The following is a 22,346-nucleotide window of genomic DNA, read 5'->3' as shown; positions in this document are numbered from 1 at the left end:
AAAAAAAAATCAAATAAGTCATGTGACTTGGTCCGAACCAACTATTTGTTTATTTTTTCTAAAATGTGCGGCTGGCATCGTAATAAAAAAATAAAAAAAAATTTTGCAGACCAAAAAAAAAAAAAAAAAAAATTCTTCTTCTACGTTTTTTCCTGCCTTCCTTCCTTCTTTCTTTCTTTCTTTCTTTCTTTCTTTCTTTCTTTCTTTCTTTCTCTCAAGCTACCAAAAGTCCCACACGCAAAAATGGCTACCGCAATCTCCAACCAGGACCAAAAAAACAAGTATGCAAAGTTTGTCAGCTGGATGATCGATAACAATATCCAGGTCAGCTCTCTGCTCACTCTTCGCGAGTCTCCGCTCGGAGGCATTGGCGTATTTGCACGCAAAAAAATTCCAGGAGACAGCCTACTGCTCACTGTCCCGAAAAATGTCGTCTTGAGTCCATCAAACTGTGGCATTGCAAACCTGCTTGACGATGCTGACTTCGAAGGTATGCTCGGTCTTGCCCTCGCTTACATGTTTGAGCGTAGTTTGGGCCCTGCATCCCCCTGGTACGAATACCTTCAAACAATCGACCACTCAGCCCTTGCCCAGGAAAACCCCCGCTTCTGGGGACCCGCCGATCAGGAACTTTTGGCCGGAACAGAGCTTTACTACCATACCCTGCGTGTCGAGGATGACGATGTTACCGAGGTCTTCAAGTTCGATGTGGCTCCATTCATTGAGCGTCATGGCCTGTTTGCTGACCAACCCGAAATGCGCACCCTCGAGTACTACCGAGATTCACTGTTGGCTGTGGCTTCGCGCGCTTTTGAAATCGATGTTTACCATGGACTTTCCTTGGTCCCTGGTGCTTGTTTATTCAATCACTCAGCAAATGAAGACGTCCATTTTGAGGTTCAAAGCCAGGTATGTCCGCTATGTGGATCTGCAGACTTTTGCGAACATCTTTTGAATAAACTAGAGGGGGGCCATGATGAGGAAGAAGAAGATGGATGCCACGGACATACCCATAGCCATGGTGATGATCACGAACACACTCATAGTCATGGTGATGATCATGAGCATAGTCATAGCCATAGCCACAGCCACAGCCATGGTCATTCCCATAGCCATGGAGCTGAAGATGAGGAGGAAGAAGAAGAAGAAGAAACCGAGCTCAATGAGGACGTACTTAGTAGTAGTTTTGAAGATAGTGAAGACGAATCAGATGATGGATTTGAAGATATTGATGAAGATGAAGAAGAAGAAGAGGATGATGATGGTGATGATAACGACAATGAAGAAAATGATAAAGACGACGACGAAGAAGAAGAAGAAGAAGAAGAAGAGCCTCAAGACACCTGCGACATTGTCACAATCCATACCATCCCCTCAGGCCAGGAGATTTTCAACACATACGGCGAGCTTTCCAACCATAATCTGGCGTCCCGTTATGGGTTTGTCATCTGGGACAATCCACATGAGACTGTAGGGCTAAGTTTGGAGATCCAAGCTTATATTGCAGAAAACAATTTGGCCAAACGTGAAGCCTGGTGGGCCCGATCCTTTTACGAGGCACTGTACGAGATTCGACCTGATCAGTATGAAGAACTGGCCGAGGCATACGAGAACAGAGAAGACGAAGAGGATAATCATCATGGAAGTGGTGGGAAAAATTGGCAAGATGGGGAGGAGGAAGAAGGCCTGCCGCCTTCCCCAGAAGAAGTTACTTGGGAAGACGAGGCATACTTGACCAGTGACGGAAAACCCTCTGAAGGTCTTGTCAAGATGCTCAAGGTTCTTACTCTTTCTGATCAAGCCTTTGTTACCTTATCCCTGCAATTCGAGGCCGGCAACTACTCAGGACTCCAGACACCAGCATCCAGCAGCAGCAGCAGCAGCAGCAGCAGCAGTGCCTCTTCTTCCTTCAACTCCTCCTCCCTTTCTGACAAGGCCAGAATTCTGCTCAAGGCCCTTGTGGCACTGCGTGGAAAGCGTTATGCAGACGGTGGCTTGTCCAGTTCCCAGTGCAAAAAAATTATGGACGAATTGCAGCCTTCTAACGACCCCCGCAAAATCATGGCTCTCACAATTAAAGGCACGGAGAAACTCGTTCTGGAAAGGGCAGCCGCATGGCTCGCCAAAATTGAAAAAAAACGAACCTCCAACACCACCAAAAAGTCTTCCAAGGCTGGTAGACGATAGACAGATAGAAAATGATGACGACATATATAAATAATAATGGTTTAATTGTATTTTTTTTTTGTTTGTTTTGTTTGGCTTTGCTTTGCTTTGCTTTGTTTCCCTTTTTTTTTTTTTTTTTTTTTTACTTTTCAGATTCCCGCTGCTTCTCGCGCTCCTTTTGCTTAACCACTTCGCGCGCCTTGCGCCGCCGTCGCTTGGCCTCGTAATCGTGCCATTCACCAGACAGATCAGCCAGCTGCGGTGGTTTCTCATCCTTGGGTCCTTGCTCTAAAAACGGGTGGCACAGTGAATCACTGGCTGACACTCGGCGTGCAGGGTTGAGTGCAAGCATCTCACGTGCCAACGCCAGTGCAGATTCAGGGACCCTGCCGCGGTACCGCTCGTCAAACCGTGACGGCAACGACCGCGACGGTGCCAGCACCTTGGCCCACCGCAGCTGCTCTGCCTCCGGCCATTCGTTTTGGTCCGGCGTACCCATCGTCTTGTAAATCGCAAGCAACTGGCTCACCTCCTCGTTTGCCTGGAATATTGCAACCCGCGTAAAAAGCTCCACCAAAATACACCCCATCCCCCAAATGTCAACCGCAGCCCCGTACTTGGTGGCTCCAAGAAGAAGCTCAGGGGGCCGGTACCATAGTGTAATCACGCGGTTGGTGTAGATGGCATCCGGGTTAAGCACGTCCACCTGGCGCGCAAGACCAAAGTCTGCAAGCTTAACAACGCCGTCAGCTGAAACTAAAATATTGGAGCACTTAATGTCTCGGTGCAACACTCCGCAGTGGTGTACATACTTGAGGCCTTCCATGACCTGCCGAAACAAAAACTTGACATTCCCAACAGTCAAGCGCAGCCCAGGAATCGACAGCACGCCCGCAAGATCATGGTCCGAGTACTCAAATACCATAAAGATTTGGTTTCGCTCAACCATCATTTCCTGCAGCTGTACGATATTGTGGTGCCGCAAGAGTTGCAGCAACTTGATTTCGCGCACGGCCGTAATCGGGACGCCGTCACGCTCTGTTTCCAGTCGCAGCCGCTTGAGCGCAACCATATTTTGCGTCTTAGTGTTGACCGCCTTGTACACCTTGCCATAAGTTCCCTCGCCAACCTGGGAAATTCGTTTAAACACGGAATCAACACGGTACTCAAGGAATGAGCTTTCGGTGGCTAAACTGGAGTACCCTGCTGGGGCTACAGGGGTCATGGTCCTTTTAAATTTACTGTTGTTCCCAGACAACCCACGAGTTGGCTGATGTGTGATGCGCTTCCCATTTGAGCGCCGGTTACTTTCGTGGTCCGAATCATCGTCTGCTCCATCAGGCAAATCATCCGTAAAAGTTTGGGGTAAAGGTGGCGGAGATGCCAAACCTTTGAAATTTTGCTGGTGGTGGTAATGTTGTTGTTTTTGTTGTTTTTGGTCCCCACCACGTAACCGCCACGAGCTAGGTCCACTCGGCGGAGCCTTGTCGTACCGACCCTTTTTTTCAGGTTCAGGAGACTCTGGATTATTGGTATCGTCGTTGTTCTTTTTACCCTTGTCGCTACCATATTGCTGGGGTCGCCGACGGTCCCCAGGTGAAGATGAGCGGCGACGCATCGACACAAGTGTTGGAGACTTTGACCGGTCCTTGCGGTTATTGAATTTGTTGTTACCATTGTTATGGTTATTATATGATCGTGAATCTCGATCACGGTCCCGGCTGCGGTCTCGATCATGATACCGATGATCTCGGCGGTCTCTCTGGTCTCTCTGGTCTCTGTTCTTGTTATACCTATCGTACTTGTCCGAACCCCGGTCATTATATCTGTCTGAGTGTTTGTGATCTCTGGTACTATTGCCTGACCTATTGAAACGATTATAACTGGGCCTAGAGTCGTCGTTGTCGTCGTCGTCATAGTCATGGCCATGATCATGGTCATGATCATGATCATGATCATTATGATTGTTATTTGGTGTAGAGTCTGCAGGCGAAGATGGTTCTTGTGTTCTCTTTTGGGTGTACTTATGTGAAGGGGGTGGTGGTGGAGACACAGAAGAAGAGGGTGAATGGGGAGGATCTTGTGCAGGTGATGATGATTGAGGCTCTACACGAGATGCATTTCTGCTGTTATTGTTGCCACGTTTCTTATAGGGCCGGGTATCTTCATCGTAGTCATCATGATCACTGTTGTAATTTTTATTTTTTTCATTGCTGTCATTGTCACCTTTGGATTTGGTTTCATTATGGCCATTGGAAAGCCCATTGTGTTTTGTTGGGACATCAGAGGTATCTTCATAATGGTTGTCATCATAATGGTTGTCATCATAAAGTTTGAAGGGGGGGTCTATAGGCTGAGATTCAATTTGAACGTTTTCTTTCCGAGAACCACTAGATTCTTCGCCTTCCATGGCTGAATGCAATCGTTTTTGCCGTGGAATGTAACGTTGTTGTTCTCTACGATAGTTAGGTTTTTGTTGCTGAGATGGTTTTTGAGAATCAAACTCAGGAGCTGAGGAAGATCTAGTTTTGTAATCTTCAGAGTTGTCTGCGTTATTTGCAGAAGTATCCAAGCTACTAGAAAGCTTTCCATTTTGAAATGAGATAGAGCGAACAGGTGATTTTTGTGGATTATTGTTGTTGTAGTTGTTGTTGTGGTTATTGTGGTTATTATTGTGGTTGTTGTGGTTGTTGTGGTTGTTGCTACGATTATGGTGAAAATTTTGATGGCGGTTATGGTTATTGTAGGATCTATAGCCATTGTTATTATGATTATTATTATTATTTGATTGTCTGTCATCAACGCGAGAAGCAAAAGAAGACCGATCTTTGTATCCTGAAGGTGATTTATCATTTTTAAAGCGCATAGGAGGAGACCGTGATCGATGGCCATGTTTCCGATGGGGTGGCGGAGACTGGTCTAGATGGATTGTTAGCCAATGGTTAATTAAAGATTGTTGTTGGTTGAAGAATGATTTATTGTACATACCATTACCATTATTACTATTATTACTATTATTATTACTATTACTATTGTTATTGTTATTGCGATAGTCATGGCGATGCCCGGTAGAATGCGAGTAAGAGGACGTGGACTCACGTCCAAGCTTTCGCTTCACCATTGAATAGGAAGAAGACGATGATGGAGGAATTGTGAAATAGAAGCGTCTTACGCGTGAGACGTATTAGTTTTAAAAGTATAGACCAAAAGTTTAGAAAGAAAGAAAGAAAAGGGGGGGAGGGGAAGAATTGAATAAGAATTTAAATAAAGAGTGAAAATTAAAGATTTTGAAAATATATATTAGTTTTGGTAAAAAGAAGAAAGATGAAATAAGAGTTTAAAAAGAATTGATTTTGTTTTTTAAAAAAAAAAAAAAAAAAAAAAAAAAAAAAGGATGAAAAGTTTCTTTTTTTTTTTTTTTTAAACAAATGTATGGTTGTTTATAAAGTTTTGTGAATGAAATGATTAAAAGGTTGGTGGCTGCGTTTTTGTTTTAAAATTTTTTTTTTTTATTTTATAAAACGAAACCCCTAGCCCTTATTATTAAGAAAAAAAAAAAAATAATATATATAATTTTTTTATGAAAGTTAAATTGTTGATGTACTTTAAATATTTTATAAAAGTATATCTTTTGGATGTTGCAACAAGAAAAAAATAATAAACAGCAACAACATTTTTTTTAATATTTTTTTTTTTGCGCCACCAAAAATTTCCAACAATTTTTTTTTTTTTTTTTTTTTTGACAATCTGTGATTTACAGTCTGTGATTTATATATATTTATATGAAAAAAAAAAAAAAATACTTTAAAAGCTATTGAAAAAAAAAAAAATGAAATAAATTAATCAAATCAAAATCAATTTAAATCAATTTAAATTAAATTAAATTAAATTAAAATCTTCCTATTAAATAAAAATAAAAATAAAAATAAAAATAAATTCCTATTAATTTTTTTTTTTTTTTTTGCCATATTTTTTTTTATTTCTGTCGACCGGTACCGGAAGCCCCGCTGACATAAGCCGTGCCTTAGTAATGGCTTAAAAGCACCGCTTTTATTCGTCCTGGTGGCACAAACGCATTTTAAAAAAAATAAAAAAATAAAATAAAAAATAGTTTCTGTTGGTGGTGGTGGTGCTGCTATTGAATTTTTCTTTTCTTCTAATTTTTTTAATTTTTTAATTTTTTTAATTTTTTCTTTTTTTCTTCTTTTTTTTTTTTTTTTTTTTTTTTTTTTTTTTTTTCTTTCTCTCTTTTTCCTAAATCTTTAATATCAAAATCTTTACATCAACAAACAAACCACTCATCCATTTAACAATGCTTACTAGAAACTTCATGTTTGCCTCTAGAGTATGTACATTATATATATATCTCTCTCTTTTTTTTATTTTTTTATTTTTTTTATTACCCTCTTCAAATCACATTATATATATATATATATATGTAAATATCTCATTACTAACTACCATTTCTAAGGCCCGCTTGGCTTCTTCTGTCCCTAGACTTTCTATGAACCGTTTCATCGGTCTGCGATTCCTCTCAGATGAAACTCGTTCTGCCATTGATCGCGCTGTTGCTTCTGCCCCTGTCGTTCTCTTCATGAAGGGCACTCCTGAACAACCCATGTGCGGCTTTTCTCGTAACACCATTCAGATTCTCGGCTATCAAGGCGTTGACCCTCGTAAGTTTGCCGCCTACAATGTCCTCGATGACCCCGAACTCCGACAGGGTATCAAGGAGTACAGCGAATGGCCTACTATTCCCCAGCTTTATATCAACAAGGAGTTCATTGGTGGCCACGATATTGTTGTCGCTATGAACGACTCGGGTGAACTTGCTGAGCTCCTTGAAAAGGAGGATGTTCTTGTTCCTGAAGAGTAAACAAATGTATGACTATTGGTCTACTAAAAAGTTACAAAAAGAGAATGGAAGAAGAAGAAAAAAAAAAAAAAAAGAATCACAAAACTGGGTCAACAAAAAAAAAATTGATAGATGAGATGTAAATGGCCGGCAGTAGTGCCATATATCTCCCCCTAGAAAATAACAAAAGGGTGTACAGAGATGCTTAATGATAACGAATAATGTCCTCTTTTATTATTTTATTTTAATATTTTTTTTATTTATATATATATATATATGTTGAAAAAAAAAAAAAAAACTAATAAACCAATTGTAAATATCTAGAAAAAAAAAAACAGTCAGTTAACATAATTTTAACCTTTTGAACTTATTCTTTATTAATAAAAAAAATAAAAAAATAAAACCTATTCAGATTTTGTGAAACGGTTTCCTTTGATTGTCTTTAAAGAAGGGTTCCAAAATGGTTCTTAAAAGTTGCAAAAAAAAAAAAAATTGCCACACACACACACATTTTTCTCAACTCACTCTCATCTCATCACATCACATCACATATCAAACTGCAAACTTTTTAATTAATCTTGTCCTTTGCCATTAATCAAAACCAGTGGTTAAATTATGCACCTCAATAGGAGCGCTGATAATGATCCCATTCAGGACGACTTGTTGCTGCTTGATACTTATTTTCCCTCACAAACCATCCTTGTGTCTTTTCATGTTAGCCGTGGGGAAATGTAAAAAAAAATAAAAAAATAAATAAACGCCGTGCTACCCATAGAAACAAAAAAAAAATTCAAAGTGTATATATTAAAATAATGGTATACAAAAAAGAAAAAAAAAATCGAATCAATGGGAGGGGCTTTAACACTTCCTCCGGTTTCGCGAAAAGACTTTTTGAAAAAAAAAAAAATGATTGTAAAAGAGAGAGTAAATAGAGGAAAAGAGTGCTTTAATAACTTTAGACCTACTTTTGGAGCCCATTCTAAAAGACTAATCAAGGACATGTTCGTTTCAAGTAAAACATCAATATTCACATGCATTTTCATCATCGGTCCAACAACAACAACATCAACAATAACAAGTCTTCCAAAAAAAAAAAAATAACATACCTGAGATTATTAGTTATTTAAATGAAATAATTTATTATTAAAACCTCATAAATTTATTTAAAATATAAACTCCCGAATCGAAGTAAAAAAAAAAAGGAGACACCAAATATATATCTTTGTTTCGGTATAATCTTATTTATTTCTTTTTAAAAAAAAGGAAAAAAAGAAAAATAAAACAAAGAGGGGTATTGATTATTGACTGTTAAAAAGAGAAAAAAAAAGAGAGATTATGATAATGTATAACGAGCCTGTAAATAGTGTCTGTTATCAATATTAATCGTAGTCGTGATATAATGTGTAAATGGTCGTGTAGTCAGTCGTGTAGTCGTGATAATGTGTTTAATCTTTTTTTTTTGTTTGTTTGTTTGTTTGTGTGTGTGTGTAAGTGGCGTTTTGTGATATCAAGAAAAGAGGGACGAGAGGGGGGTGGAAAAGGAAAAAAACAAAAGCACATGGTTTGATGATAACGTCCAAACCTTCAAAATATTAATAAATTAACAAAAAAAAAGAGAAAAAAAAAACCAGCCCCTCCTTTTCAATCACTTTCTCTCAAAATACCCCGAGGTACTCATAAATGAGACGCTGGTATCAAAGACCCATTCGCCAACATCTAAATACTTTTCCAGTAGGTTTTTGGCGTCCTTATTTTCAACTTCTCCAGTTTTAAGTCTAAACATAAGTAGAGTGATGGTTGTTAATATCTTAAATATATATATATATATCTATAGTAGCACATTTTTTTTAATCACCCAAATTAATCATCTTGACTAACTTACGTTAAACCAGTTGACCGCTTGACACCTGCCATAACAGCAGACACAAGTACCAGGTCAACAGAGAGATGGACAATCTTTCCAATCTATTGAATTATAACAAAAAAAAAACAAGTGTTAGCAAAAAAAAAAAAAATTTAAAAATTGCGTGGCGTATTTTTAAGCCATCAAAGAATATATCACATACAGTGCCCATTCTTAATAACAATGCAATGATTAGTGGATACAGTTTCGATGATTAATGCACAAAGGCAATTAGATAAAAGAATAAAAAAAAAGTGAATGTTTGAATGAAAAAAAAAAAACAAGAAAGAAGAGAGAGAGAGAGAGAGAGAGAGAGAGAGAGAGAGAGAGAGAGAGAGAGAGAGAGTTTGATATAAGTTTTTTTGGTGGTTTTGTTGGGTGTAAGGTTTGCTGGCGATAATAAAAAAAAAAAACCTAGAAATTTGAAGGTGGTTCAGCTCAAAGTTAGGCACAAAAAAAAAAGAAAAATAAATAAATAAATAAAAATAAAATAAAAGCTGACGAGTGTCTGACAAGTCGTTTATGAATTTACACCGGGTAATATGCATTTTTTAAAATCAACCAAAAAAAAAAACAAGCAACACAAAGGAATCGAACACAAAAATTCAAAAAGAAAAAAATTTATTGAAATAAAATATTTTTGAACTTTAAAATCGCAAGTACTTAAAAGAATTTTTCATGTTTTAACAAGAACTTATTAATCATCTTCCACAGTTACTCAATTATATATATATATATATAGTAATGATGCAGGTAATCAAGGAACATATGTCAGAAATAGTTTCATTTTTTTGATGAATTACAGAAGAGGGCTTGAGGAAAGTAATTATCATTATCTTTTCCTTACATTGAGGGCTTGTCAATTAGAGTCTGATATTAATTGCTAACAAAAAAAAAAAAAGAAAACAACTCCTATTGGAATTAAAAGCAAACATTTCAATTCCTTTTAAAGTAACTTAGATTAACGCAATTCCTATAATCGTAATTCCAAAAATCATAGACTCAAAAACAAAAAGTCAAAAAAAAAAAGATATCAAAAAAAATTGGGGTCATCCCGGGTTTGATTCGGGGTCACCTGCAAACACGCTTTTATTTTATTTTATTTTATTTTTTTTTTAATTGAACGTATGAGCTTCAAGTTTGAACCCGAAGCAGGTATACTACCACTATACTAATGACCCTAAGTGAGAGACATTGATTTTTTTTTAATATTAATGGAAATAAATCTTAAAAGTCATTATTCTTTTGATCCAAAATTAGTGGAATCTTGAAAGGAGAAATCCACAAGTTGGAAGTAATGCAGAACATGGCTTTAAGAAGAATTGTTGGTGCTTATCGCACAACTCCTATTGCGGTATTACAAAAGGAAGCTGGTATAATGCCATATAGTATTAGGCTAAAATTTATGGTGGCACGAAAAGCTATTCGTTTACACCTAAATATTAGCAAAACTAATCCTATTAATGGTCATTTGTTAACATTGATTGAGAAATCTCCAATTGCAAAGCTAACCACGCTTTACATATTGGCGAAAGATGATAGAGACTACATGATTAAAAAGCATGAAAAACGAAAATGCAAGAGGGTTGAACCTCTTACACTGAAACAACAACAGAATCAGACGATTGGAATTTTGAAGAAACAAGCAATGGAAGAATGGCAGGAAATGTATTGGAACAACAGTAAGGATCTGTGGTATCATAATATCACAGTGGAGTCGAAATGTACTGATAATCTTTCCAAAATGGTTACGGGAGTGATCATGAAGAAAGATAGTCGAAGGATCTTGAGTAATATTACTCAGTTTCGCACAGGCCATGGCAACTTTGGCGCATGGTTTAAAAAGTTTGAAATTGAAAAGGATAGTTACAACTGCAAATGTGGAGAGCTGGAAACAGTTCATCACATTTTAGTTGAGTGTCCTTTGCTTGAAGAGGAAAGAAAAGGACTGAAACGGATATCTCCAGAGATGGACATGTCGACTCTCTTAAACAGTTTAACTGGCTTACAAGAGATTGTAAGCTTTATCTCTGCTTGGAGGGATTAAGAAATACAATTACAGCGTTGATGAAGACAAGTGGAGATAGGTTGGGAAGGTTTGGTTATTTTTAACCCCCTGTTCCTCGTAAGCTGGCATCAGGACTTATTTTCGGGCTGTTGGAGATGCAATGTTGAAGCCAAAATTAAAAGTTTATTATCAAAATGAAAAGATATATAGTATGGACAAGAAGGATAGCGCAGATGCTGATGTTATATAATTCTATAACCCTTGAATAAAAACAAACAAACAAACAAACAAACAAACAAACAATTAGTGGAAGTGAAGGGTAAGTTACATTTTATTAAAAATAACTTATTTTATTTTTAAAAAAAGAAATTTAAAACTAACAAGATTTGAATAAATTATAATTCAGCAAAGTAGATTATGGAAAGTTATCAATATTGTTAAAATGATAAATTTATTATGATTTCGAAAAAAAAAAAAAAAAAAAAAAAAAATTAATGTGTACCAATCAATGTACTATCCAAGAAACACTGATACATGTTGTGGTTGACTTAATTTTTTTTATTTATTTTTAATTTTTTTCAATTTTTTTAATTTAGTTTAAAAAAACTTGTTAAAAAAGATAATATAAAAAAAAAAGTTGTTTAATCTGGATATTAAAATAGCTTATTTTCAATTTTCAATTTTCAATTGTGATAAAATGGCCAATGATGACATGCAATATATATATATATATATATATTATAAGCATATATTTACAAAACATTTTTAGTTGAAAATTGGTTATTTTGTTATAATTATCCGAAAATGTTCATTTTACGAATACAATTATATTATATATATATATAACAAACCGCATAGTCAATTATATATATATATATTTTTTTAGGATATGAATATTATTGATAGAAATTTTGACCTTTTTTAAGAAAAATTTGTAAGGTTTTTTTTTTTTTTTTTGTTAATTTAATATTTTTGCATTTTATAAAGAAACCATTTGAATTATGCATATACAACTAATAACTCTTTTGTTTTTTCAGAGGTCAAAGCCGTGCCAGTTTGCCATTAAAGTCATTTTCGAAGCCCTTCTTCTTTTATAATCATTATTATATAATTATTATAATTATTATGCCCAGTTTCTTTTAAAATCTAAGTTTATTAATTTATATGAGAATTGAATATATAACAAGACTCAAAAGAGTTCTATTCTTTCTGACTTTAAAAGTTTTAAAAAAAAAAAAAAAAGACTTTATTTTTGTACATACAAAACTATTACTTTTTTAGAATAGAAGAAAAAAAAAATTTTCATACAATCCTTTTTATTTTCTATATACCCTTGCTCATAACAGAACGTGTGATGAAACAAAGCCTAGGCGCGCCCATAGATGATTATTCCCTGGCACGGCCGACAAGGGGTATTTAGCCGTATCACTGCAGACTATTAACAACCTCAAAAAAAAAATAAAATAAAAAAAATCGCACCACAGGCTTAAAGTCGCACATCTTTGGAGAATCCTTAAAGAGCTAAAGTTTTCCTATGACATGCAAACACTCTGAGTGTGGCATGGATAAATAAATAAATATTTGATAATAATAATAATAATAATAATAATGATGATGATGTAAAAGGTTTTTAAAATTTGTGTATATTTATTGATTTATTGATTGATTTTTATATATATATATATATATATATATATAAACTAAACACCCCTGATTTCTCTTTTTTCTTCTTCTTCTATTTTTTTATTTCTTTTTAACTATTTCTTTTTTTTTCTCCATGTTTTTAACAAACTAATATTTTATATATAAATATATATATATATATACCTTATTCTATTATATACCCTTCTGATTTAAATAAAATATATATATTTTACATCAGAAAGATATTCAAGCATTTTTAATTCACTTGTTTTTTTTTTTTTTTTTTTTTTCGTTATTCTTGATTATTTCCTATTTTATTTCTAACGACATTTAATATTCAAGTATAATCAATAACTACATTTAATAATAATAATAATAATATATATATACCATGGATACATACATTCGTCAAAATATAAACTCAATTCCTATACCAATCTACTCTTCAGCAGCAGACAGATACGATGTTGCGGATGTTATTGGCAAGGGCAGCTTTGGACAAGTATTCAAAGGATCACCAACTATACTTTCTAGACGAGATAATAACCAATATTCTCCATCTACTTTGGTAAGCTTTTCTTTTTTTTTTTTTTTTTTTTTTTTTGGATTAAAGCAATCGATAAATCTTTTTATTTGAATATATTTATCGCTTGTTTCTTTTCTTTTTAATTTTTTTTATTGATATATATATATATATATTTTTCTTTTGGGGCTAATCACGTTTTTTTTTTTTTTTTTCTCACTTCTAGGTTGCAGTAAAAGTAGCTAAGAAGCCTCAGGAATCAATCATGGAGTGTCGCAAACTCAGAGAATTTATCTTCATCTCCTTTGTGCCACCTCATAATGCACTGGTCCATACTTATGAAATGTTTCTTGATAAATCAGTTAAGAAGTTTCATATTGTAATGGAAACTATGGAAATGAGTTTAATACAACTCATGGACTCGCGTAAAAAAATGCCCTTTTCAACAGCTAGTATTCAACTAATCCTATACCAGATTCTTGCAGGACTTGCTCATATCCACAAGTCGGGATTTTTCCACAGAGATGTAAAGCCGGAAAATGTCCTCATTTCCAAAGTCCCAGTTCAATCTGCAAATCTTTTACTCATGGCACAACAATACGACTCTGGTTCACAATTACGACAACAACAACAACAACAACATCAACAACCACATCAATCATGCTATGATTTAATGGCTGATAGCAGTAGCGGCAATACCAGCATCAATACAGTTCACAATAATAATAATAATAGTAATAATAATAATAATTATAACATGTCAGGAGCTCTCTTTTACCAGTCGGCTGATCCCAACCTCAAAAACTCAACCTACTCGATTGATTCCCAAGCAAGCTATCCCCTTTCTCTTTCATCATCGGCAACTTCTGAGAACTCATTCCAGTTTTTTATTTCAGATGACAATCCAGCTTTTGCTGGAGAGTCAGGCTCTTATATTGTCAAATTGGGCGACTTTGGTCTGGCAAGAAATATTGATTGTTCAGATCCTTACACATCTTATGTTTCAACAAGATGGTATCGTGCCCCAGAGCTATTGCTACGGAAGGGCAGTTATTCATGTCCCATTGATGTTTGGGCTTTTGGAACTATGGCCACTGAGATTTCTACTCTGGCTCCGCTTTTCCCCGGTTCAAACGAGCATGACCAATTATTTCGTCAAATTGTTGTTTTGGGGTATCCGGGCTCCAATTCAAATGGTGGAACCTGGAAGGGCTTTACAAATTTGATGCGCAAGCAAAAAATATCTCACAAGAAGTGTGAAGTAAGTTGATTTATTTATTTTTATTTTTTTTTATAATTTTTTACTAACTATTTTTTTTAGCCAACCCCCAACTCATTTGAAACTATTTTAAGTCACAAGAATGGGGTTCTTGAAAAAGCTATTCTTTCTTGTCTTCAGTGGAATCCAGAGCACCGCTTGACAGCAGATGAGTTGCTAAGAAATCCCTTTTTCCAGCATTGTGAAACCGCAACAAGATATTTGTTTTCTTACCGATCTGATTTTTATCACTCAAAGGACCAAGGTTTTGCTCCTGTTCCACTTCCAGCAAATGTGCCCAGCCAATACCTGCCGCAGCAGCAGCAGCAGCAGCAGCAACAACAACAGCCGCAACTACAATTACAACTGCAACAACAACAACAGCAGCAGCCTTTGCCTCAAATGCAAGTCCCCCTACAAGCATCTGCTCAAGCATCCTCCTCATTTCATCAAGCATCCACCCAAACTCTTTTGCAGCAGCAGCAGCATCAACAACATCAACAACATCAACAACATCAACAACATCAACAACAGAATCTCGTCATTCCTGCCCCATTTCCATTTGATTCTAGAAGTTGGCTGCCTCAACCACAAGGCTATCCATCATTAAAAGTACTTGAGGGTAGCGGATATCATGGCCCTTCTTCTTATGTCCAGGTGACTGATAGTCAAATTCCCTCATACCAGACGATTTCCCAACAAATATTACAGCACCAACAACAACAACAACAATCAACATTGGCTTTTGACGGAAAGTCACACCGAAGGTTGGGCCGGGTATCAAGTTTATCATTGGCTCCAGCCAAGACTTCTGAAGGTGAACAATACACTGCAGATGGAATTCATAGCGCTTATGGAAGCATTAATAGTCGTGAGTCTATGCTTAAACAGCAACCAAGTTCTACTATTACTTCTCCTCAATTACAATCACTTCCTTCTCTATCGAGCAAAATATCGTCATCGTCTTTGCCTTCTCAATACTCTTTTGACAATAAGCAAACACCAGTGTTTACTCCTGGATACCATCCTGATGCTTCATCAGTTTCTATTGCCAGTTATGGCTCATCTACACACTCGATTCAGACTGGTCTTAAGCCGAGTTTACATTTTTTCTGCCAAAAGACTGACAAGGGTTATTCAATGTCGAATGTGTCTAGCATGGATGGTGAAAGACAAGATGACAGTGTTGGAATTCATTATCCAAACGCACCTGCTTCTTGGGAAATGTCTGCCAATCCTACTGCTGAAGCTTCTTCGTTTGCATCATTGGCGGCTCAGGAAGCACATTTTCGAAAGAAGGAGTGTGGGGAAAGCCAGCCGTGCATATATGACGAGGATGAAAGTGATGATGGGGGAGGTGGCTTTACCGTTGAAAACCGCCAGGAAAGTGCAAACAGCTATAGAACGGCTGACAGCTTTAACGGTTCTATCCCAGAAATGGCTATGGATGACGGGGTTAATACACATGTTAACTTGGCCAATAGGTCTGGAACCTTTTATGACTATGTCTATGGAGGCGATGAAGAAGAGTTTAGTCAAGATGCTGAATACGATAGCCGAGATGATACAATTAACAGCTTTATCAAAAGACAAGATGGAATTGATAGTTCGAGCGATCGTAACTATGTGTATCACACTGCTAAGGGTGAGACGATGGACTCGAATGACGGAAGTGCATACTCTGATGAAATGGATGAATCTTCTGGTCCAGATGGGTTACGGTATAGTCCTGGACAGTCGAGTGCGATGGAACAGGATTATGTAAAGATATTTGAGCATTTTAGTGAGAATATGAAGAGGGAGAAGTTTGTGAATAACAGTAGAAACAGCAAGAATGGTGAAGGATATATGGGGGATACGTCGCCGACAGAAGGACTTGTACACATGTCGGGGACTTCATCAGCAGCAATTACAGCTGCTGCTGCCGCAGATAGTATTATAGTGAAGGCTTCGCCATCACAATCAATTACGGCGCAAATGATGCTTAAGGATGCGTCGCGAACGTTGCTAGATGACGATGCGAGTGTTCCGCGGATGCTGTATCATGAGTGAAGGGAAGAGGCAATTAATGATATACCGGTTGCATAATTTAAGTTTAAATTGTTAGTATTTATATATATAAGTATTGCATGAAATAAAGAATGTTGAATTTAAAGTAATGGAAGGAGCATTGATGGATTATGGTTATTGAAGTTTAAAACTCAATTGATGATATTCTTGTGACTTTGAATTGTAATACTCTATTTGAGCCGCACTGGCCTTTTTTTTTTTTTTTTTTTTTTAAAAAAAAAAAGCCCAGTTTTTCTTCAAGCGTCTTCCCTTTAGAAAACACAACAATATTATCAATGCCACCAACAATCCATCTCTATTTCACACAATTTGCTGCTCCAGATGCAGTTTCTTCTACCACATCCAAAGACCAAGTGCGATCTCTTGTTGTTCTTGAAAAACGTGCATCTCGTGCACTCCAACATCATGCGCTTGGACAAGTTCTTGGGATTCCTATTGATACTGTACAAATCGAACCTCGTGCGAGTGCAGCTGACTCCTCAGAGTATGAAACACATCAGCAATCAGCATTAAGTCGGAAACCATGGCACCGTGGTGTGCAATTTAACACGACAAATGAGGGTGGGACTGTAGTTGTGGCGGTGACTGATGACCTAACGGTGCCGCTTGGAGTAGATCTTGTAGCAGAGCATCATGATAACAAGGAGAAGGGATGTAGTGCTGAATCTACTGATTTTGATGGGCTAGACCAGGAATATGTGAAAGCAATGGTTCTCACGGAAAACGAAATAAAGACAATAAAACGGGTAGGACAAAGACTTGCAAGACAACGAGTTTATGCGGCAGCCATTGCGCTTAAGGAAGCATTTCTCAAGTACCATGGAATCGGGCTTGTTGGAGTTTCGAGTCTTGCAGATGTTGAAGTGACTTTCCCAAAGAATTTTGATGGAAATTTGTGGGTTTCTAATACCAAAAATGAAACAACTATGCCTACATTAGAATGGGTTGGCAGTAGTAAAGGTACCAACGAACCCACCACAACAACAACAACAACAACAATAACAACAACAATAGCATCAGCATTGAAGGTTGATTATACAGGAGATAGGGCTACAGAGGATTCTGGAGCGGCAGGCCATGTGTTTCGGGTGACGCCTGTTCGCGGAACCACGGAACTGGTGGGAGCCATTGTCGGGCCGCTCAGGGTTTTGGATGGGCCAGAACAGAACCCGGGTGTTGCAGAAGTTTTATCATACAAGCAGCATCACGTTTCGTTTAGCCATCTTTTATGAGAGAGAAAAAAAAGAGAAAAAGAGAAAAAGAGAAAAAGAGAAAAAGAAAAAGAGAGAGAAAGAGAGAGACCAAAAAAAAAAAAAAAAAGAAAAAAAAAAGTTGATACCGAGGTTTTAATTTATAGGAGAAATTTGTGTGGCCTGTTGATTAGACGTTTTATTTGGTAGATGTTTATGTTTATGTAAATGTAGATGTAGATACACATGTGTTTTATATTAAAAGTTAAGTTTAAAGTAAAGGACAACTGTACGAAGGTGGGATCACGATAGGATATGAATGAATGAATACTTAATGGTTTTAAGTAAGTCAAGTTTATTTTATTATTTTTTATTTTTTTTAAAAAAAAACAATTATTTACTTTATTATTCTTACCATATGGTATTTGAGTATATAAATATATATATATCGTAAATGATCTTTTAACATTTATAAAATCATAATCACAAATTGTGTCAATTATTACTTGAATTATTTGAAAAAAAAATAAAAAATAAAAAATAAAAAAAAAATTTATTTATAATTATTACTTCTTTATCTCAAAATTTATATAAATTTAAAAGCCTTTTTTTTTTTTTTTTTGATATATAATTGAACAATTCAAGATTGCTAAATTTCAAACTGTTGTGTATATATGAAAAAAAACCCCCCCTTCCCCAAAAATTTTATTTTTATTTTTATTTTTATTTTTTTTTTGTGCTCTTTTTTTTTTTTTTTTTTTTCAATTTCAACAACAACAACAACAACCCCCTCCCAAAATAAAAAATTAAAAATTTTAAAAATTTTAAAAATTTTAATAAAAATTTAATAAAAATTTCTAGCAAATGGCACCTGCGCCTAAAAATTTTTCCACAATAAAAGTTCTCTTCTTTCTTTTCCCTCCCAACCCAGAAATTATTTAACCATCTCACACACACACACACACAAACAAACACAAACACACATACACACATACACACAAAAAAAAAATAAAAATAAAAAGCCTCTCCCCACAAATTATTTCCATCCACTTATTATTATTAATTCACACAACAATGACTCAGGACGGACCAGTAGCAACAATAACACCCGCAACAACAACATCACAAGCAACAACATCACCAACATCACTAACATCAGCTCCTACTCCACCAGCTCTCAAACCGGCCCACAAAACCCGTACGGGGTCTGCGCAGGCGCACCTTGCGGCCGGCTTTACGTCCGGACTCACATCATCTGTTCTTCTTCAACCGTTAGATCTTCTTAAGACTCGTATACAACAGCAAAAGAAGAATCCTAATGGTAGTAGTAGTAGTAGTAGTAGTAGTCGTATTATTATCAATGGCAGTTCCAAGGAAGCAGCAGCAGCAGCAGCTGCAACAGCAGAATCATTAGTTCCAGGGAAATCATTACGTGCAGCACTACGTGAAATTGATTCAGTAGCAGCTCTTTGGCGTGGAACCTCAGCATCAGCTATTAGAACTTCAGTCGGCTCTGCACTATACTTAACAACTCTTAATGCTACACGTACATATCTGGCCCGTCATACGTCTCTCGGTGCACAATCATCATCATCATCTTCACGGCTTCCTAAGCTTAGCATGTATGCGAACTTGGCATCTGGCGCTGCAGTCCGGGGTCTGGTGGGTGTAGTAACGATGCCTGTGACTGTAGTCAAGGTTCGGTTCGAGTCTTCGTTATTTGCATATACTTCACTGGCAGATGCAGTACGTGATATTTATACACGACATGGAGTTGCAGGATTTTTCAAAGGTACCGGAGTCACATTTTTACGTGATGCTCCTAATGCTGGACTTTATGTACTTTTTTATGAGCTTTGGAAAGATGTTCTTTCGCGTTCTGTGGCCCTTTTCTCTGGACCTAACCAGCAGCAACAACAACAAAAGGATACAAAACTTCTTAATACATCTACAAGTGCTTTGATCAATTCTTCTGCAGCAATTTTGTCTGCAGGAATGGCAACAACTATAACAGGACCTTTTGATACTGTAAAGACTCGCATGCAACTTGATCCTGTCCGATACAAGTCTGTATGGACTGCAGCACGGCTTATTGTTGCAGATGAAGGTCTTGTTGGACTTTTTGATGGTTTGTCATTGCGTATGGCTCGGAAAGCTCTTTCTGCAGGCATTTCCTGGTGCATTTATGAGGAACTTGTGCGGAGAATGTAATAAAGATTCAAACCTTTTTTTTTTTTTTTTTTTTTTTTTTTTTTTTTCATTTTTTTCATTTTTTTCATTTCTTTCATTTCTTTCATTTCATTCATTTTTTTTTTTTCTTCTTGTATATATTATATGCTTCAATATCCATCATGTATATCTTAAAAAAAAAATAAAAAAAATAAAAAAAAAAAAAACTCTATACTTGGTAAAGACTTTGAATGAAATTTGTAGTCTCTGTACACAGGCAAAGCTCTGCAACAAGTGGGGTAAGTCCTAATTCCTGACCATTGATCAAAGACAGTGCGGCAAGTGCAAGGAAACTATGGTATGGATCCGGGTGGGTCCCCTGGGCACGAGCAAATCCTCCCGTGATTTCAGCCTGGACTTCTTCTAACAAAAAGTGTGTGGCCGCTTGTACATTGAACTGTGAAAGTGCAGTTGTTTCTGCAATTCCCATTCCCATTCCCACTCCCATTCCCATTACCAACTTATCAAGGGCTAGCAAACTGCCAACCCCCCAGAAACAGTAACATGTATCAGCTTGCTTATTTGTACGCCCAGAGAATGCGCCCTGGCTGTCCAGCGGCCAGTGATGTGGCGCATTTTCATCTAGTTCTTCAAGATCCCGGAGTTGCCCAATTGTCAATGGATCTGTTGGCCAGATCTGACGTCTTAGCAACCATCCGCGCATCCTATTAACATCTAACAGTTCAACATTTTTATTTATTTCTTCCTTTTCCAATAATCTCAAAGTTCCTAGTCCACAGTATGTGTACCCAGCATGAGCTTCGGCTCCAGGCAACAATGCCAACCCGCCTTCATATGTCTGTGATGCAACAATAAACTGCGCGGCTGCAGCCCTATCTGCAACGGTTGTTTGACCCAACAAGTGCAGCACAGACATAGCCATGTATGTGACGCGCGAGTCCGGCTCGCCCAAGGGTGTTTTATTTTGCTCATCATAGTTGGGTGCAAATGCTCCTGCAAATGTGCCTGTAGTGTGTTGACAACGAGCCAAATGGGCAGCAAGTTTGGGTGCATTAACTTTTGCGGCGATCCGGTCGTCGCGAAGAACAGCTAGAGAAAGCAGAGCAAAATATGTTGCAGCCACATTTGCCCCATCATATGTATCAATGGCTATTTTGCAATTATCCTTGATACCTTCTTGGGTGCGATCAATTGCATGGGTTGGAGATCCGCGGAAACCTGTAGGGCCTACCAGAAGATGTTGGTAGAGCCAGTCTGCCCATTTGCGTCTTTGATCCGGAGTGGTTGAATCATTGAGAGTTCCAAGGAGATCAAGACCTGCCAAACAAAAGTAAGTTAAAGAAACACGGGAAGAGTCGTACGAGATCATTTGTGGTGGGAGTAAACCCAGCACACGAATAAAGTATTTAGTATGAATGGCCTTGTTTAATGGCATAATGATGATAAATTGAATTGAAGTAAAGGTTCTTTAAATTTTTTTTTATTTTTAATACAAAAGTCTATTTAAAAGAAAAAAAAAGCTACAGTCAGTCGACATGGTCTAAGAAGAAATGGCGTTAGTAATTGACAAAGGCCAAAAAAAAAAATATAAAGAGATATGAGAAATAAATCTCGAGAGAATGAAGATTTTTAATTTTTTAAAAAAAAAAAAAAAGAGTTCAGACAAAACTATCTATCTATTAAAAACAACATCAACGGCTATGCCTCAGTTGTCCCTATCTAAGGTTGGTCATCATTTGGAATTGGAGAGATTCCTGAAGTCTTCATTCTCTCGAGATATGGATTGAAAGAGAGGGGGGAAAGGAAAAAATTATAATAATAATAATAAAGTAAATGGTTAACTTACCGATTGAAAAGATCGTTGTTGAAGGAAAGAATTAATAGAAGAAGAAGAAAAAGGAAAAAGGAAAGGGAAGGAAGGATTGAAAGGGGGAGGTTTTTATATGTGGCCTTGTTGGGTGGTGGGTGGATGGTTAGCAGTGGTGGTTTATATATATATATGATTAATTATAATTATTTACTTGGTTTACTATATAATAGACCGGGTAACTAGTATTTTTAACAACCGGGTAACTAGAAAGTTTAAAGCAGGGTAACAATGTCACATTTAAATCACATTTAAATCACATGATTTACATGTGACTTATAACCGAGGATTAAAGTTAACTTGTTGCCACAAATGTTTCAATTCAATTCAATTGAATTCAAAATGGGGGGGGGGGGAGGAAAAGGAAATTTATTTAATTGAAAATGTCAAAACTTTAACTAACTATATAAATATAAATAATAAATAAAAGAAATTGAAAAAAAAAAAAAAAAAAAAAAAAAATTCAAATTTTTATGAAAATGCGCTTTTTTATTTTATTTTATAATTAAATTATTTATTTATTTAAAAAAATACATAAATATATATATATATATTTTTTTTTTTTTTTCAATTTACATATTTAATTGGTTGATTTCTCAAATATATATTTAAAATATAAATCCCATGCCCGGGTCTTATTCGGACGGATATCGGCGCTTTTTAAATTTTTTT

The 22,346-nt window shown here is 36.4% G+C and overlaps 9 protein-coding genes across 9 annotated transcripts; 6 read left to right on the top strand and 3 right to left on the bottom strand.

Annotated features, from left to right (window-relative positions):
- Positions 1 to 243: 243 nt before the first annotated feature.
- On the top strand, positions 244 to 2,187 carry SAPINGB_P005049 (uncharacterized protein; the record flags this gene model as incomplete). The annotated part of the gene is made up of 1 exon (XM_031999764.1): positions 244 to 2,187. One exon carries the CDS (start codon positions 244 to 246, stop codon positions 2,185 to 2,187), a length of 1,944 nt encoding a protein of 647 aa, XP_031855655.1.
- Positions 2,188 to 2,308: 121 nt separating this feature from the next.
- Positions 2,309 to 5,287, bottom strand: SAPINGB_P005048 (uncharacterized protein; the record flags this gene model as incomplete). Its single annotated transcript, XM_031999763.1, has 2 exons — positions 2,309 to 5,085; positions 5,155 to 5,287. 2 exons carry the CDS (start codon positions 5,285 to 5,287, stop codon positions 2,309 to 2,311), a joined length of 2,910 nt encoding a protein of 969 aa, XP_031855654.1.
- Positions 5,288 to 6,478: 1,191 nt separating this feature from the next.
- SAPINGB_P005047 (uncharacterized protein) lies at positions 6,479 to 7,042 on the top strand (the record flags this gene model as incomplete). The annotated part of the gene is made up of 2 exons (XM_031999762.1): positions 6,479 to 6,511; positions 6,638 to 7,042. The coding sequence occupies 2 exons, from the start codon at positions 6,479 to 6,481 to the stop codon at positions 7,040 to 7,042; spliced, it is 438 nt and encodes a 145-aa protein (XP_031855653.1).
- A 1,624-nt stretch (positions 7,043 to 8,666) lies between these two features.
- Positions 8,667 to 9,096, bottom strand: SAPINGB_P005046 (uncharacterized protein; the record flags this gene model as incomplete). The annotated part of the gene is made up of 3 exons (XM_031999761.1): positions 8,667 to 8,796; positions 8,904 to 8,986; positions 9,088 to 9,096. The coding sequence occupies 3 exons, from the start codon at positions 9,094 to 9,096 to the stop codon at positions 8,667 to 8,669; spliced, it is 222 nt and encodes a 73-aa protein (XP_031855652.1).
- A 1,125-nt stretch (positions 9,097 to 10,221) lies between these two features.
- On the top strand, positions 10,222 to 10,971 carry SAPINGB_P005045 (uncharacterized protein; the record flags this gene model as incomplete). Its single annotated transcript, XM_031999760.1, has 1 exon — positions 10,222 to 10,971. One exon carries the CDS (start codon positions 10,222 to 10,224, stop codon positions 10,969 to 10,971), a length of 750 nt encoding a protein of 249 aa, XP_031855651.1.
- A 1,996-nt stretch (positions 10,972 to 12,967) lies between these two features.
- Positions 12,968 to 16,409, top strand: SAPINGB_P005044 (uncharacterized protein; the record flags this gene model as incomplete). Its single annotated transcript, XM_031999759.1, has 3 exons — positions 12,968 to 13,144; positions 13,326 to 14,360; positions 14,421 to 16,409. The coding sequence occupies 3 exons, from the start codon at positions 12,968 to 12,970 to the stop codon at positions 16,407 to 16,409; spliced, it is 3,201 nt and encodes a 1,066-aa protein (XP_031855650.1).
- Positions 16,410 to 16,702: 293 nt separating this feature from the next.
- Positions 16,703 to 17,659, top strand: SAPINGB_P005043 (uncharacterized protein; the record flags this gene model as incomplete). The annotated part of the gene is made up of 1 exon (XM_031999758.1): positions 16,703 to 17,659. One exon carries the CDS (start codon positions 16,703 to 16,705, stop codon positions 17,657 to 17,659), a length of 957 nt encoding a protein of 318 aa, XP_031855649.1.
- Positions 17,660 to 18,691: 1,032 nt separating this feature from the next.
- SAPINGB_P005042 (uncharacterized protein) lies at positions 18,692 to 19,828 on the top strand (the record flags this gene model as incomplete). The annotated part of the gene is made up of 1 exon (XM_031999757.1): positions 18,692 to 19,828. One exon carries the CDS (start codon positions 18,692 to 18,694, stop codon positions 19,826 to 19,828), a length of 1,137 nt encoding a protein of 378 aa, XP_031855648.1.
- A 187-nt stretch (positions 19,829 to 20,015) lies between these two features.
- Positions 20,016 to 21,176, bottom strand: SAPINGB_P005041 (uncharacterized protein; the record flags this gene model as incomplete). The annotated part of the gene is made up of 1 exon (XM_031999756.1): positions 20,016 to 21,176. One exon carries the CDS (start codon positions 21,174 to 21,176, stop codon positions 20,016 to 20,018), a length of 1,161 nt encoding a protein of 386 aa, XP_031855647.1.
- Between the last annotated feature and the right edge of the window lie 1,170 nt (positions 21,177 to 22,346).

This window comes from Magnusiomyces paraingens, assembly GCF_902498895.1.
Source record: "Magnusiomyces paraingens strain CBS 517.90 genome assembly, contig: contig4, whole genome shotgun sequence".
NCBI lineage: Eukaryota > Fungi > Ascomycota > Dipodascomycetes > Dipodascales > Dipodascaceae > Magnusiomyces > Magnusiomyces paraingens.
Note: the sequence above shows the minus strand (reverse complement) of the source record. Positions and strands in the feature narration are given on the sequence as shown.